Below are 11739 nucleotides of genomic sequence, written 5' to 3'. Positions count from 1 at the left end.
TCTTCCTTTTTAGATTCTACAGGAGGGAATGATGCTTAAGTGAAGGATTTACCCCATATCACTCTACTTAAATTTATCTGTACAGCATGTATGATCATATATTTTCCTCATTTACTTATTTCTCCGCACTGAAATGTGAGCTCCATGAAAGCGGGATCCCGTCTTGTTCTCCTCTGTATCCCTATTACCTAGAATAGTGCTTGGCAAAAATTAAGTGCTTACGCCCTAACCGGTTTGGCTCAGTGGATAGAGCGTCGGCCTGTGGATTGAAGGGTCCCAGGTTTGATTCCGGTCAAGGGCATGTACCTTGGTTGCGGGCACATCCCCAGTAGGAGGTGTGCAGGAGGCAGCTGATCGATGTTTCTAACTCTCTATCCGTCCCCCTTCCTCTCTGTAAAAAAATCAATAAAAAATATTTTTAAAAAATTAAGTGCTTAAAATGAATGAATCTAAGTCTGACACAAAAGACCTACCATTTATAAAGATTATTTAAAAACAATGTAAAGGCTGAGCCGGGTTTACCCCAGCACTCACCTGGATGTGGATGCAGGCACATTGTTTAAATTTTAAGAAAATATTACTAACATCCTTTTAGTGCTGAACCAGAGCTACCTTTTGATAAATTAAAAAAACAAATACTGCCCTCTGATGGTAGTGGGTTTTTTTTTCCTTTTCAATTTTAGTAGCAATAGTTGTTCATCCTCATTCCCCTAAGATCAAACTATGGCTGCAGGTAATGGAGGGACTTTAAGATGGACAATGCTTTGCATCTGCATATTCCAGACAACTTTCCTAGCTACTACCCTTAGCCCCAACCCTGCCAACTAGTTAGCTTCCCCAGCCCTCTTATTCTGGAGTCCTAGTGGTTAACTTGGCAGTGCCAGGGTGGACCTTCCCAAAGGCTTATCAGAAGATAGTGACACAGCTTGCTTGCTTGGGCCAGCTGTGACCCAAAGGGGGAGGGTGACCCCTCATATGGCAATTGTCCTTTATTTGTCTAACTTCTCAACTTGGCCTCTTTCTCTTTTGCCTCAAGCTTTCCGTTCTTTCTGGCTTCCTGTTCCCAGCTCATCTCCTAGGTGAAAATGTCAAAGGTTAAAAGTTTAAAATATGCCAGCCCATTATATCAAAAGCATGTCCCAAAATCTAAAAATATATTATTTTATCAGGGCTATCAGGTATCAAAGTTTAATTCTCAAAATTTTAAAAACATAATTTTCATACCAACATAAAATGAATACATAACTAAGACTTATTAACTCATCGATGAATTACCAATAAAATGATAACACTCGTTCAAAAAGTGGTTAATGTCTGTCCTAGCTGGTTTGGCTGGGTGGATAGATCGTCATCGGACTGAAAGGTCCCAGGTTGATTCTGGTCAAGAGCACATGCCAGGGTTGTGGGCTTGGTCCCCAGTAGGGGGCATACAGGAGGCAGCCGATCAATGATTCTCTCTCATCATTGATGTTTCTATCTCTCTCTCCCTCTGAAATCAATAAAAATATGTTTTTAAAAAAGTGGTTAATGTCTTATAGGCAAATAAACCTACAGGTTATCTTCTCTACTAGACAAAAATTTTCAAATTAACATGGAACTAAATACACAGTGTCTGGGCTCTAATCAAACAGTAAACAAGAAAGTCAAACACAAATACACTGTCCTAGAAAATTAAATAATCCTTGAGAAAATTTTAAAATAATGCTGCAATATAATGTTGAAAAGACATGTGGCCCTCATCTTTTCCCTTATTTGTAAGTTTTAGATAATTTTTCTTAACACAAGTTTAAATATATATATATATATATATATATATATATATATATATATATATATATATATTTATTTATATAAATTATATAGATATATGTTTTACATAAAATATGTATATTTATTCTGTCAGTCTTTACCTGTTTTGGAGTGTGTTAGTACTTCGCAAGTAGTTAACAGTGGACGTGAGAGAGCAAAAACATAAATCTTATTTTGTTACTAGTTGATAACTCTAATTTCAGGGTGAGAGTGTTGGTGTAGAGTGGAGAGAAAAGAGATAAAGTGAAGAAAGAGATTAAAAGATTTGGATAAAATAAACTTTGAGGGTTACATTAAAATTTTAATTTCTCCATTTTATTTCTATGGTTATCAGATATAATGGATACCTCTAAGTTTCTTGTCAGTAGAGAATGCATCTCACCAAATATGTGAAAATTATGTAGTAGCCAGTGTAATAACAGGAAAGAGGGACAATGAAATCAACAACTATTTAATAGTAGTGATGACAGATGCCTGGCTCTGGTTAAAATTTCCTTATTAGTATTGAGGCATGTGGTAATTTTGCTCTCCTAAGTACATAAGGCTACTATTAACAAGGTCAAGATCAAGAAGGAAACCCTAATAGAATTTGTTAACCCAATAGTTTCTACCAGAAACTGAAAAGTTCCTACATCAGGATGGTCATATTGAGGTTGGGAACAAAGAGCATTCATTCAATTTATTTATTTTAATATATTTTATTGATTTTTTACAGAGAGGAAGGGAGAGGGATAGAGAGTTAGAAACATCGATCAGCTGCCTCCTGCACACTCCCTACTGGGGATATGCACGCAACCAAGGTACATGCCCTTGACCGGAATCGAACCTGGGACCCTTCAGTCCGCAGGCCAATGCTCTATCCACTGAGCCAAACCGGCTAGGGCGCATTCATTCAATTTAAAGAATATCCTGTCTGTCTTCAACATGTACTACCAATTTTGTTCGTTGTTTTGCTTTGTTTTTGTTTTTCTTCTTTTGATGGAACATATAAGAACTTTTTTCTGCCCTAGCTGGGTTGTTCAGTGGTTAGAGCACTGGCCTGGAGACTGAAGGGTCTTGGGTTCAATTCCAGTCAAGGGCATGTACCTTGGTTGCAGGCTCGATTGCAGGAGGCAACCAATCAATGTGTCTCTCTCATATCAATGTTTCTCTCCCACATCAATGTTTCTCTCCATATGAAGTGGGAGGGGGATAGAGAAATATTGATGTGAGAAACATCCATCAGTGCCTCCTGTAAGCACCCCAATTGGGGATGGAACTGACAATCTAGACATAAGCCTTGATAGGGAATCAAACTCACAACCTTTTAGTGTACAGGGCAATGTTCCAACTGAGCCGCCTCGCCAGGGCTAAACATCTATTAATTCCATCCCTCTACATTTTCTTCTTCAAATTATTGATGCCATTGCCCAAAACCATAGTAAGCATTTTATACCTACCCAAATGACTTTAGGACCTGGCCGATTTTCTTCTCTTTGCCCCCCATCAGTGTTCCCAGGATCTTTCAATAGCTGAGCTATTGCTCCTCCAGACTCCTTAATCTCAAGACTCCTAACTTTTTTGGTTTTATGGACTGTCTTCTCCATCAGTCTTGGTCTGGAAAGTTCAGATGCTCGATGTTATCACCACCAGGACTTGCTGAACTTCTGAGATCTCTTAACTCAGCACTTCCCTTCTCTGACCCAATTGCTGTAATTGCTCACCAGTCACAACTTGTCAGACCTGGCTTCTGGTGCCACCCCTTCTAGTGCTTTTTATTGCTCAGCCCCTAGATCTTCTCCAGTCTCACTAATCAGGTGGCTCCACCTTGTTCATTAAGAAGACTGAAATCATAAACCTGGTCCCGCCCCGGGCATAACTGGTCTGTCAGTCTTCTCTCTTGTTCTTCCCTCTCCTTTAGAGCTGTCCCTTTTGAAACATCCTGGGGGAGCTTCCATAGAGTAAATACTCAAACAGTGTTTAGTGAATAAATGAATGAATGAATGAGTGAACGAATCTCTTCGGAGGAAAACAGCAATGTTAAAATTTAGAATGCACATACCCAGCAAGTCCCCTCTATACATTATTTACAGTCATGCACATGTGTAAAATAGAGAATGTACAAGGTTATTTGCTGTGGCATTGTTGTAATAGTGAAAGGGGAAAACAACCTAAGGTCAACTTTTAAAATATTTCATCTACATCTATGCAATAGAATACTATATAGATATGAAAGAATCTCCAATTCTGAAAATTCTTTTGCTATCTATGGCAAATATACATGAGTCATGACCATCTTGTTCCTGGTGATGTCACCATAAGAATAATTCTTTTAATGAGGCTTTTAATGGTAAAGAGTAGAAATGGACACGTAAAAAGAATGAAACTGATTTTTACAGTTTTATTTAATGAGTTCCTTGCAGAAAACACAGGATTTCTACCATTTAAATAATATTATCTGTATACATATAACCTTGTCAACAAAAATCTCCTCTTCGTAGATCCAAATTCATAAATAGGCCTAAACTGCAGTACCTACTGTTCATTTATTATGGGTACAGTTCCCATTTTACAAACAAAACTCTTTTTTATGGGAAAAGGTTCAGGGTTTCAGAATGTCTTTGGTGTATACTTCCTGATACCGGAAGGGCAGAATTCTCCTGCTGTCCATCAAATGACATGCACTTGCAGCTGCAGGGCAGTGTGCAGGGGCACTCCAATACTCTAGAATTAAATACTTATGAAACAGAGTTAAATATATGTAAAGACATAATCCATACAGGATAATCCGCTAGTATCTATATATGCCCTCCAATCTTATCAAACTATAATTTGCTTACTGTGCCTCAATGAAAAAAAATTTTTTTTAATCCTTACCCAAGGATATGTTTAGAGAGAGGAGAGGAGAGAAACATCGATGTGAGAGAGACTCTAACATCGATCAGTTGCCTCCTGTATGTGCCCCAATCGGGGATCAAACCAGCAACCTAAGTATGTGCCCTGACCAGGAATCAAACCTGCAGCCTTTTTTGTGTATGGGTCAATGCACCTACAGAGTAGATGCTCTACATGTCCTGTTTTTGAAAAGTAACATGGTCAATCCAAATCTGACCCGACGTGTACATTTAGTGTTCTTTACAGATTTTTCTAGGACTAATCTACATTCTCTGTTTAAACATGGAGTTTCTGCTAGCCCAATAAATTTTTTTGATATCAGAACTCGTCAGCTGACTCTGTGTCCCAGCCACAGGACTGCAGTTGTTCATCCTGTGGGAATTCAACTTCTATGTCATAAACAAAATTTGGATCATCCTTCTTCTTCTGATTTTTCTCAAAAAGTTCATCCATGATGCTCTTCCTTTTGGCAAGTTCCTTATCATCTAGCTTGTTCAGGTCTTCCTCAGGATCAATGGTTGTTTCCCGTTGAATCTGTTCCATTGTTTCCGCTAAACTCTGCCCCCACAAGTAACCTCGTAAAAAACTGAATAACTTCTCCAGCTGTCTCAGTGACACTTGTTCCAGGTAACTCTTGTGTCGTGGATTATTCTTTAATTGTTCAGCAGCTCTGTTGCAATCTAGGAGGGAAGAAACAAAATTATACACCACGCGAAACCTACACACCATAAGCTATTGGTGCACCACAAACTACTGACAGCATTATCTGCCATTATAGCCAAATAGCTTGTGGTTTGTTTGGAACAAATTATTCTGCAGAACTATCCTATCTAATAGTAGAGTAACATGTAAATTACCATCACTCTGCTACGCCCATGATTGGGCGGTGCGAGGCTGGGGGGCGGGACTCGGGGTGGCCTATCCAGCCATTGAGAGGCACGGATCCGCTGCCACTGAGGGGGGCTACCCTGCTGTTGAGAGGCGCAGCGCCTCTCAACAGCAGGGTAGCCCCCCCTCAGTGGCCGCGGACCATCAAAAGCGGGGGAGCTGGGTGCCTGTCTGCTCCGGCACCAGGCCTTTCAGAAGCCTCTGCCCAGCCGGACAGGCACCCAGCGGACAGGCACCCAGCTCCACAGCGAAAAGCGAAAGTGTGTAGGGGACCCTACACGTGCATGATTCAATCATGCACTGGGCCTCTAGTTTCTTTATATGGAGCTTTGAATGGTAGAAGAAAAAGGGATGTATTTTTTTTTTTTTCTTAACTTAATATCATTTTGAGGAGATGTTAAACACTTTCAACTGGAGAAAATGTCGGAGAAGAAAAAGTAGTATTACAGCTTTAGATATTAGCACTGGTACGAAGAAAATGTGGCGACTACAAGTAAAAAACACATTTGGAGGGAGAGAGGGAAATTAATATTACTGAATAATGCTATCTCAGTTAACCTACACAGCTATTCTGAAAGGGCGGGGATTATCAATTTCCTTTTACAGATTAGAAAACTGAAGCTCACTGAGAGTAAGTAATTTAGCCAGGGTCACATATCTACCCTGAGAGACATGATTCGAACCTAGGTCTGTTTAACTCTGAATGCCCTGTCACACCATTACTTAAAACTCAAATTGTTCTTATTTTTGTAATTACTTAAATACTTTAGAGAGTATTTCAGATGAGAAGTGAGATAAAACATGAGGTACCTGAGCTTGGCCGGTGTGGCTCAGTGGTTGACCTGCGACCCAGGAACCAAGAGGTCGCTGGCTTGATTCCGTCAAGGTATATGCCTGGGTTGTGGGCTTGGTCCCCAGTGTGGGGTGTGCAGGAGGCAACTGATCAATGATTCTCTCTCATCATTGATGTTTCTATCTCTCTCTCCTTCTCCCTTCCTCTCTGAAATCAATAAAAATATATTTTAAAAAGATATATAAAACATGAGTTACCTGAAAACTTTGAAAAGTTTCGGACAGGCATGATGCGCTGGCGACTTTTCCCTTTCATTTCATTCTCATAGATTAGGATAATAGCTGGAGGCTGAAACCTAATTCCACATTTCTTGGCAGTGCACGTCATTCTCATATACACTTCAGGGTAAATGAGAGGAAATCTGAAAATGTGTTAGTCACATAATGACTTCCTGCAAAAGAGGGGAAAAAATGAAGTGTTGGATAAATCACATTCCTCCCTATCTCTCCTCCCCAGCAGATTTGGCTCTCATCCAGATCTAGATCAGTTCTAGAGATACATGCTCAGCCTATCAATCTCAATATTTTGAGCATTATCCTGAAAGTTTAGTTTGGCCCTGGGTTAGCCTTAAGACTGTTGGATCCCTGATTCATTGAGGGGTATAGGTATGTTTACACATGAGCTTGGAAATGCAGTTCAGCTTGGCTCTCTTAGTGTACTGTACTTTTAATCAAAGATTATATATGAACCCATGAGTCAGCCCCAAAACTGACTTACAGGATCTTTTTTATTTAACAATTAAACAAGTATATACAAGCACACTCTATGTCAAGGTACTAAGAATTTTTTTAAATCTTAATCATTATGTTTTGAGGTTCACCAGACCAGATCTCTGTTTCCCTTATACTTTTCCAGTCATTTTACACATTGAGTTTTTTGTAATTACTTAATCATTTATCTTCCCTTCTCTTCCATATATTCCATGAGGACAGGGAACATATCCACTGATTACCACAATATCCCAGCACAATACCTGGAATGTAGTAGGCATTCTGTACATACTTGTTTAATTCAATGTATTAAAATAAGCCCCTGTACATCCTGAAAGATTTTACAGTCCAGAAGTCTGACCAAAAAGGCAAACCCACCTAGCCAGTGTGGCTCAGTGGTTGAATGTCGACCCATGAACCAGGAGGTCATGGTTCAATTCCAGGCCTGGGTTTTGGCCTCGATCCCCAGTAGAGGGCATGCAGGTGGCAGCTGAAGGATGATTCTCTCTCATCATTGTTGATTCTTTCGCTCTCATCCTCTGAAATCAATAAAAACATATTTTTTAAAAAGGCAGAGCCACCCTAGCCGGTTTGGCTCAGTGGATAGAGCATAGGCCTGCTGACTGAAGGGTCCAGGGTTCAATTCTGGTTAAGGGCACATACCTCAGTTGCAGGCTCCTCCCTGGACTGGACCCTGGTTGGGGCGTGTACAGGACGCAACCAATTGATGTGTTTCTCTCATATCAATATTTCTCTCTGTCTTTCCCTCTCTCTCTAAAAACCAATGGAAAAATATCCTCAGGTGAGGATTAAAAAAAAAAAAGGCAGAGCCAATGCAGAATCAGCCTATACATATACAAGGCAATAAAGTTTACATGACTTTTAAACTTATTTGTCTCATTACATGATTTTCTTTTCAGTTACAAGGAACACAGCTATTTTTTAGGTTAATACTTTCTATTCCCTCTTCCTTCCCCTGCCCCCAATGCCAAAGTACACTTAATTATAGGGACTGCTTTAGATGTGACTTTAAGACTTTTCCAGTCTTTATTCCCAGGAAATTTTGAAAATATCAAGGAACCTAGAAGTAAATCAGCATAGAGTAATGGTATCTTTTTCTTTTTTGAAGGTATTTTTATTGATTTCAGAGAGGAACGAAGAGGGAGAGATAGAAACATCAATGATGAGAGAAAATCATTGATTGGCTGCTTCCTGCATGCCCCCTACTGGGGATGGAGTTCACAACCCGGGCATGTGCCCTGACTGGGAATCAATGATGATCTGGTTCATAGGTCAATGCTCAACCACTGAACCACTCGGCTGGGCAAGTAATGATATCTTCATAAACTCAGCTCTGTCAGCAAATCACTATAGGCACATAGTTATTTAATAAATGTTCACTGTAGAAAACTGGAGGTGAAGGTGAGACAGGGGGAGGAAGAAACATAAAAAATAATCACCCTTAATTCCTTTCAGTCTTTTTTCTAGGCATATAGTTTTATTTTTTTAAACTACAGTAGCTGGGTGGGTCTACCTTTTTGATCAGGCTTCTAGACTGTAAAAACTTTCAGGAGGTACAGGATGTAGCCTTTTAAATTTAACCACCTATATGATTTTGTCATTAAATGTTCCATCAAAATGCTATCTTTTTTTGTTATTGTTAGAAGAAAAGACATTTTATTATTATTTTACTATATAACATAGTAGTGAATATATCTGATTGCATTTTCTCAAATGGCAAATGAGAACAGGACAGCATTTAACTGAAAACCTCAATATCATCTATCTTTTGGAGGATTCAGTTTCCTACAATGTGTATGATACTATCCATAAGGATACCAACGGTGCTTAGTAGTAAAGAACATTTTGCTAAGTTGTTCTATCGTGGGTCCTTGCTCAAAGTGTTCATCTTTTTCTTCTAATCTGGTTTTCAGTATTTGATCCTGTGTTTGTTCATAATTATGCACAGGATCTGGCCGAGGGATAGGCTTGGTGTGTTCATATGGAATATCCACAGAAGGATGGTAGCAAACTACCGTCCTGCCATCAGATGTCAAAGCAAGTTCTACTTGACAATTATAGTCATCTGGAAGAGAAGAGTATGTGGATTTATGACAAACACAGTATAAAACTCCATTTTGCATTGGAAATAAATGTTTCAAAATAGTTCTGTTTGATATCACCCATTTCACTGCTATATGGCCATGGTGAATCAAGATGCTTATCAGGTGGTATGGAAGAAGATTTGAAGAGAAAATGCTTTTAAAATTTGCTTCTAGGCACACCTATTTTCATCCCTTGACTTCTGCTCACCGCGAGCCCTCCATCTGGCCTCCACAAAATGCTAACTTTTATATTACTGACAAATGTTTGTCCTAAGGATCTATCAAAAATCTCTCTTATCCACCCCTTACTGTCAGATGTAAGAACTTTTACTCTTAGAAAATTAATAATATATAAAGCTTTTTCAAATTTCTGTGGTCTGCCCTTGACTTAATGCAATGATCCCACCCCATTCCCTCTTTCTTCTTCTTTTAACAAATACTATTCCCAGTTCACCTCACTAAAACTTGGTGTATTAGTAAACTTTCTAGGAGATCCTACTGAGCACAATATAAATTCCACACAGTCAAGTAAATAGCTGTACTCATGAAGGACGCATGCAATTGATACTCAATAATACAGTTTAGCCCTAGCTGGTTCGGCTCAGTGGATAGAGCATCGGCCTGCGGACTAAAGGCTCCCGTGTTCGATTCCGGCCAAGGACACATCCCCGGGCTGTGGGCTTGATCCCAGTAAGGGACATACAGGAGGCAGCCGATCTCATCGTTGATGTTTCTCTCTCTCTCTCCCTCCCCTTTCCTCTCTAAGTCAATAAAAATATATTTAAAATAACAACAATACAGTTTAGTAATAAAAAACCCTATTTTTAAAATTTAACTTTCATTTTTACTAAAGTAATGTTTGTATTCTGTTTAAAATGTAAAATAATTCTACGAGGCTTATAACTACTTTCCCTTTCCCGCTCCAGTTCTTTCAAGGGTTTCTTCCAAAATTTATCTCCATAGTTCTTAATAGTGTACAAATACTATTATTTTCAGTTTTATCATCTTCTGACATCTTTCCCCTTGGAGACATCCGTCCCAAAGCCCCTATTCCGCTCCGATCTGCAATGGATGTTCTCTCGGTCTTCTTACGTGTTCAACTCAACTCGTGAGGCCAGGCGGGCGCATTGCCCACCTCTGCTTCTACCGGGGGTCCTCAAACTTTTTAAACAGGGGCCAGTTCACTGTCCCTCAGACTGTTGGAGGGCCGGGCTATAGTTTAAAAAAAACTATGAACAAATTCCTGTGCACACTGCACATATCTTATTTTGAAGTAAAAAAACAAAACGGCAAAAACACCCGCATGTGGCCCGCGGGCCGTAGTTTGAGGGCGCCTGTCAGCAGGACTTCCCCCAGGGATCAGTGACGGCCCTAATCCAGCCAAGCATCCCCCAACCTAAAAGTGTACGGATTTTGCCAACAGGTAGACGATCCTCTCCCTCCTCACGTCCCCAGGAGTGAAAGACCGACTTCTTTACCCTGAGAGAAGTACACAAAGTGCATCTTCCGCCGGCCACCGACGGAAACCTCCGTGCGGGGTTCTCTCCTCCCAACGGCAGGGCACAGAGAAGCCCCGGACTGGACTCGGAGGCCGGGCGGAGCCTGGCGCCGCAGAAAGGCCGCAGCCACAGTCCCGCAGACGTGACTGTGCGGTGAACTCCCCGCAAGGAAGCCCGCATCCACAAATACCTGGAACTGGAGGTGGAGGCCGACACCCGGGCGAGCCCTCGGCTCGGAAGCCAGCGTGCAGCGGTCAGGGTCGGGCTGCGGGCGCCCGAGGCCGTTCCCACGGAAACAGCCCCGGAGCACTCACGGCGCCTGCGCCTCTCCTCGCCCCGCCCCCGACCGGGGCGGTAGGGGGCGGGGCAGCGAGGAAGCGAACCTGGAGCCGGGCCGGCCGCCGCTACCTCCGGAACTTTCGGGGGCCAGGGCTGTGGGAAGTGGGGGTGGGGGACGGCGGGACCGAACGCGTGCGCGCACCGAGGCTTCCGTCTCAGTCACTGACCCCGTGGCAGCGCGCTCTCGGTCGGCGTGAAGCGCACGCAGGCTCCTCCCTCCGCGTTGCATCCAGGCGCGCTCCTCGCCGGCGCGCGTGCTCCGGCGTCCTGGCTGCGCCGGCCGTGGTCGCGGTGGTCCGAGTGGTGGCCTGGCTGCTGCTCTGGGAGGCAGCTGAGCTCACCTGCAAGGCCTCCTCGGCCCTCCCGGCCGCCCACGCCGACGCGGGTAAAGGGGGGCGTGGCTGCGGGAGTGGGGGCGGGATTTGAGGTTGAGGGGTGGGCAGCAGCTCGGACCCCGGGGTCGTCGCCCCTGAGCGGTTTGCGGAGGGACGTCTGTGCACCCCGGCGCCTAGGACTGTGGGGTGAGCTGGAGGAGGTTAAAAACAGAGGCCACGTGCCTCCTCTTCTCTCTGTCTCCGCCTGCCACCCCCATAGCTCTCTGGATTCTGGGGAGTCGGGCTGTGTTGTTCTGGGCACACAATTACTAAAATATTGTGAAGGAA

The 11739-nt window shown here is 42.4% G+C and overlaps 3 protein-coding genes across 5 annotated transcripts in view; 1 reads left to right on the top strand and 2 right to left on the bottom strand.

The window, feature by feature from the left end:
* Nucleotides 1-4163: 4163 nt before the first annotated feature.
* On the bottom strand, nucleotides 4164-11044 carry CEP19 (centrosomal protein 19). Of its 3 annotated transcripts, none has more exons than XM_079765125.1 (3): nucleotides 10929-11044; nucleotides 6622-6815; nucleotides 4164-5363 (listed from the first exon to the last, which is right to left on the bottom strand). In XM_079765125.1, exons 2-3 carry the CDS (start codon nucleotides 6755-6757, stop codon nucleotides 5002-5004), a joined length of 498 nt encoding a protein of 165 aa, XP_079621251.1. In that variant the 5' UTR covers nucleotides 6758-6815; nucleotides 10929-11044; the 3' UTR covers nucleotides 4164-5001. The 3 variants fall into 3 exon arrangements, with proteins under 3 accessions (XP_079621251.1, XP_079621252.1, XP_079621253.1); XM_079765126.1 differs by lacking the exon at nucleotides 10929-11044 and adding an exon at nucleotides 10718-10917; XM_079765127.1 differs by lacking the exon at nucleotides 10929-11044 and adding an exon at nucleotides 7513-7822.
* On the bottom strand, nucleotides 8125-10009 carry LOC307097308 (large ribosomal subunit protein mL42). Its single transcript, XM_079767305.1, has one exon. It carries the CDS (start codon nucleotides 9276-9278, stop codon nucleotides 8958-8960), a length of 321 nt encoding a protein of 106 aa, XP_079623431.1. The 5' UTR covers nucleotides 9279-10009; the 3' UTR covers nucleotides 8125-8957.
* The window catches only part of PIGX (phosphatidylinositol glycan anchor biosynthesis class X), a gene marked incomplete at its 5' end in the record, with an annotated part of 24142 nt that continues 21741 nt past the window's right edge, over nucleotides 9339-11739 (top strand). Inside the window, 2 exons of the mRNA XM_079766303.1 lie at nucleotides 9339-9365; nucleotides 10667-11462. Coding sequence (XP_079622429.1) covers nucleotides 9339-9365; nucleotides 10667-11462 — 823 coding nt within the window. The remainder of the gene's footprint in view (nucleotides 9366-10666; nucleotides 11463-11739) is intronic.

Source organism: Cnephaeus nilssonii (assembly GCF_951640355.1).
Source record: "Cnephaeus nilssonii genome assembly, chromosome: 3".
NCBI classification, from domain to species: domain Eukaryota; kingdom Metazoa; phylum Chordata; class Mammalia; order Chiroptera; family Vespertilionidae; genus Cnephaeus; species Cnephaeus nilssonii.
Note: the sequence above shows the minus strand (reverse complement) of the source record. Positions and strands in the feature narration are given on the sequence as shown.

Coding starts and splice junctions, on each gene's coding strand:
- CEP19 (XM_079765125.1), bottom strand. CDS start 6,757: ATGAGAATGACGTGCACTGCCAAGAAATGTGGAATTAGGTTTCAGCCT. Junction 5,364..6,621: donor AAACTTTTCAAAGTTTTCAG/GTAACTCATGTT, acceptor CTTCCCTCCTAG/ATTGCAACAGAGCTGCTGAA.
- LOC307097308 (XM_079767305.1), bottom strand. CDS start 9,278: ATGCAAAATGGAGTTTTATACTGTGTTTGTCATAAATCCACATACTCT.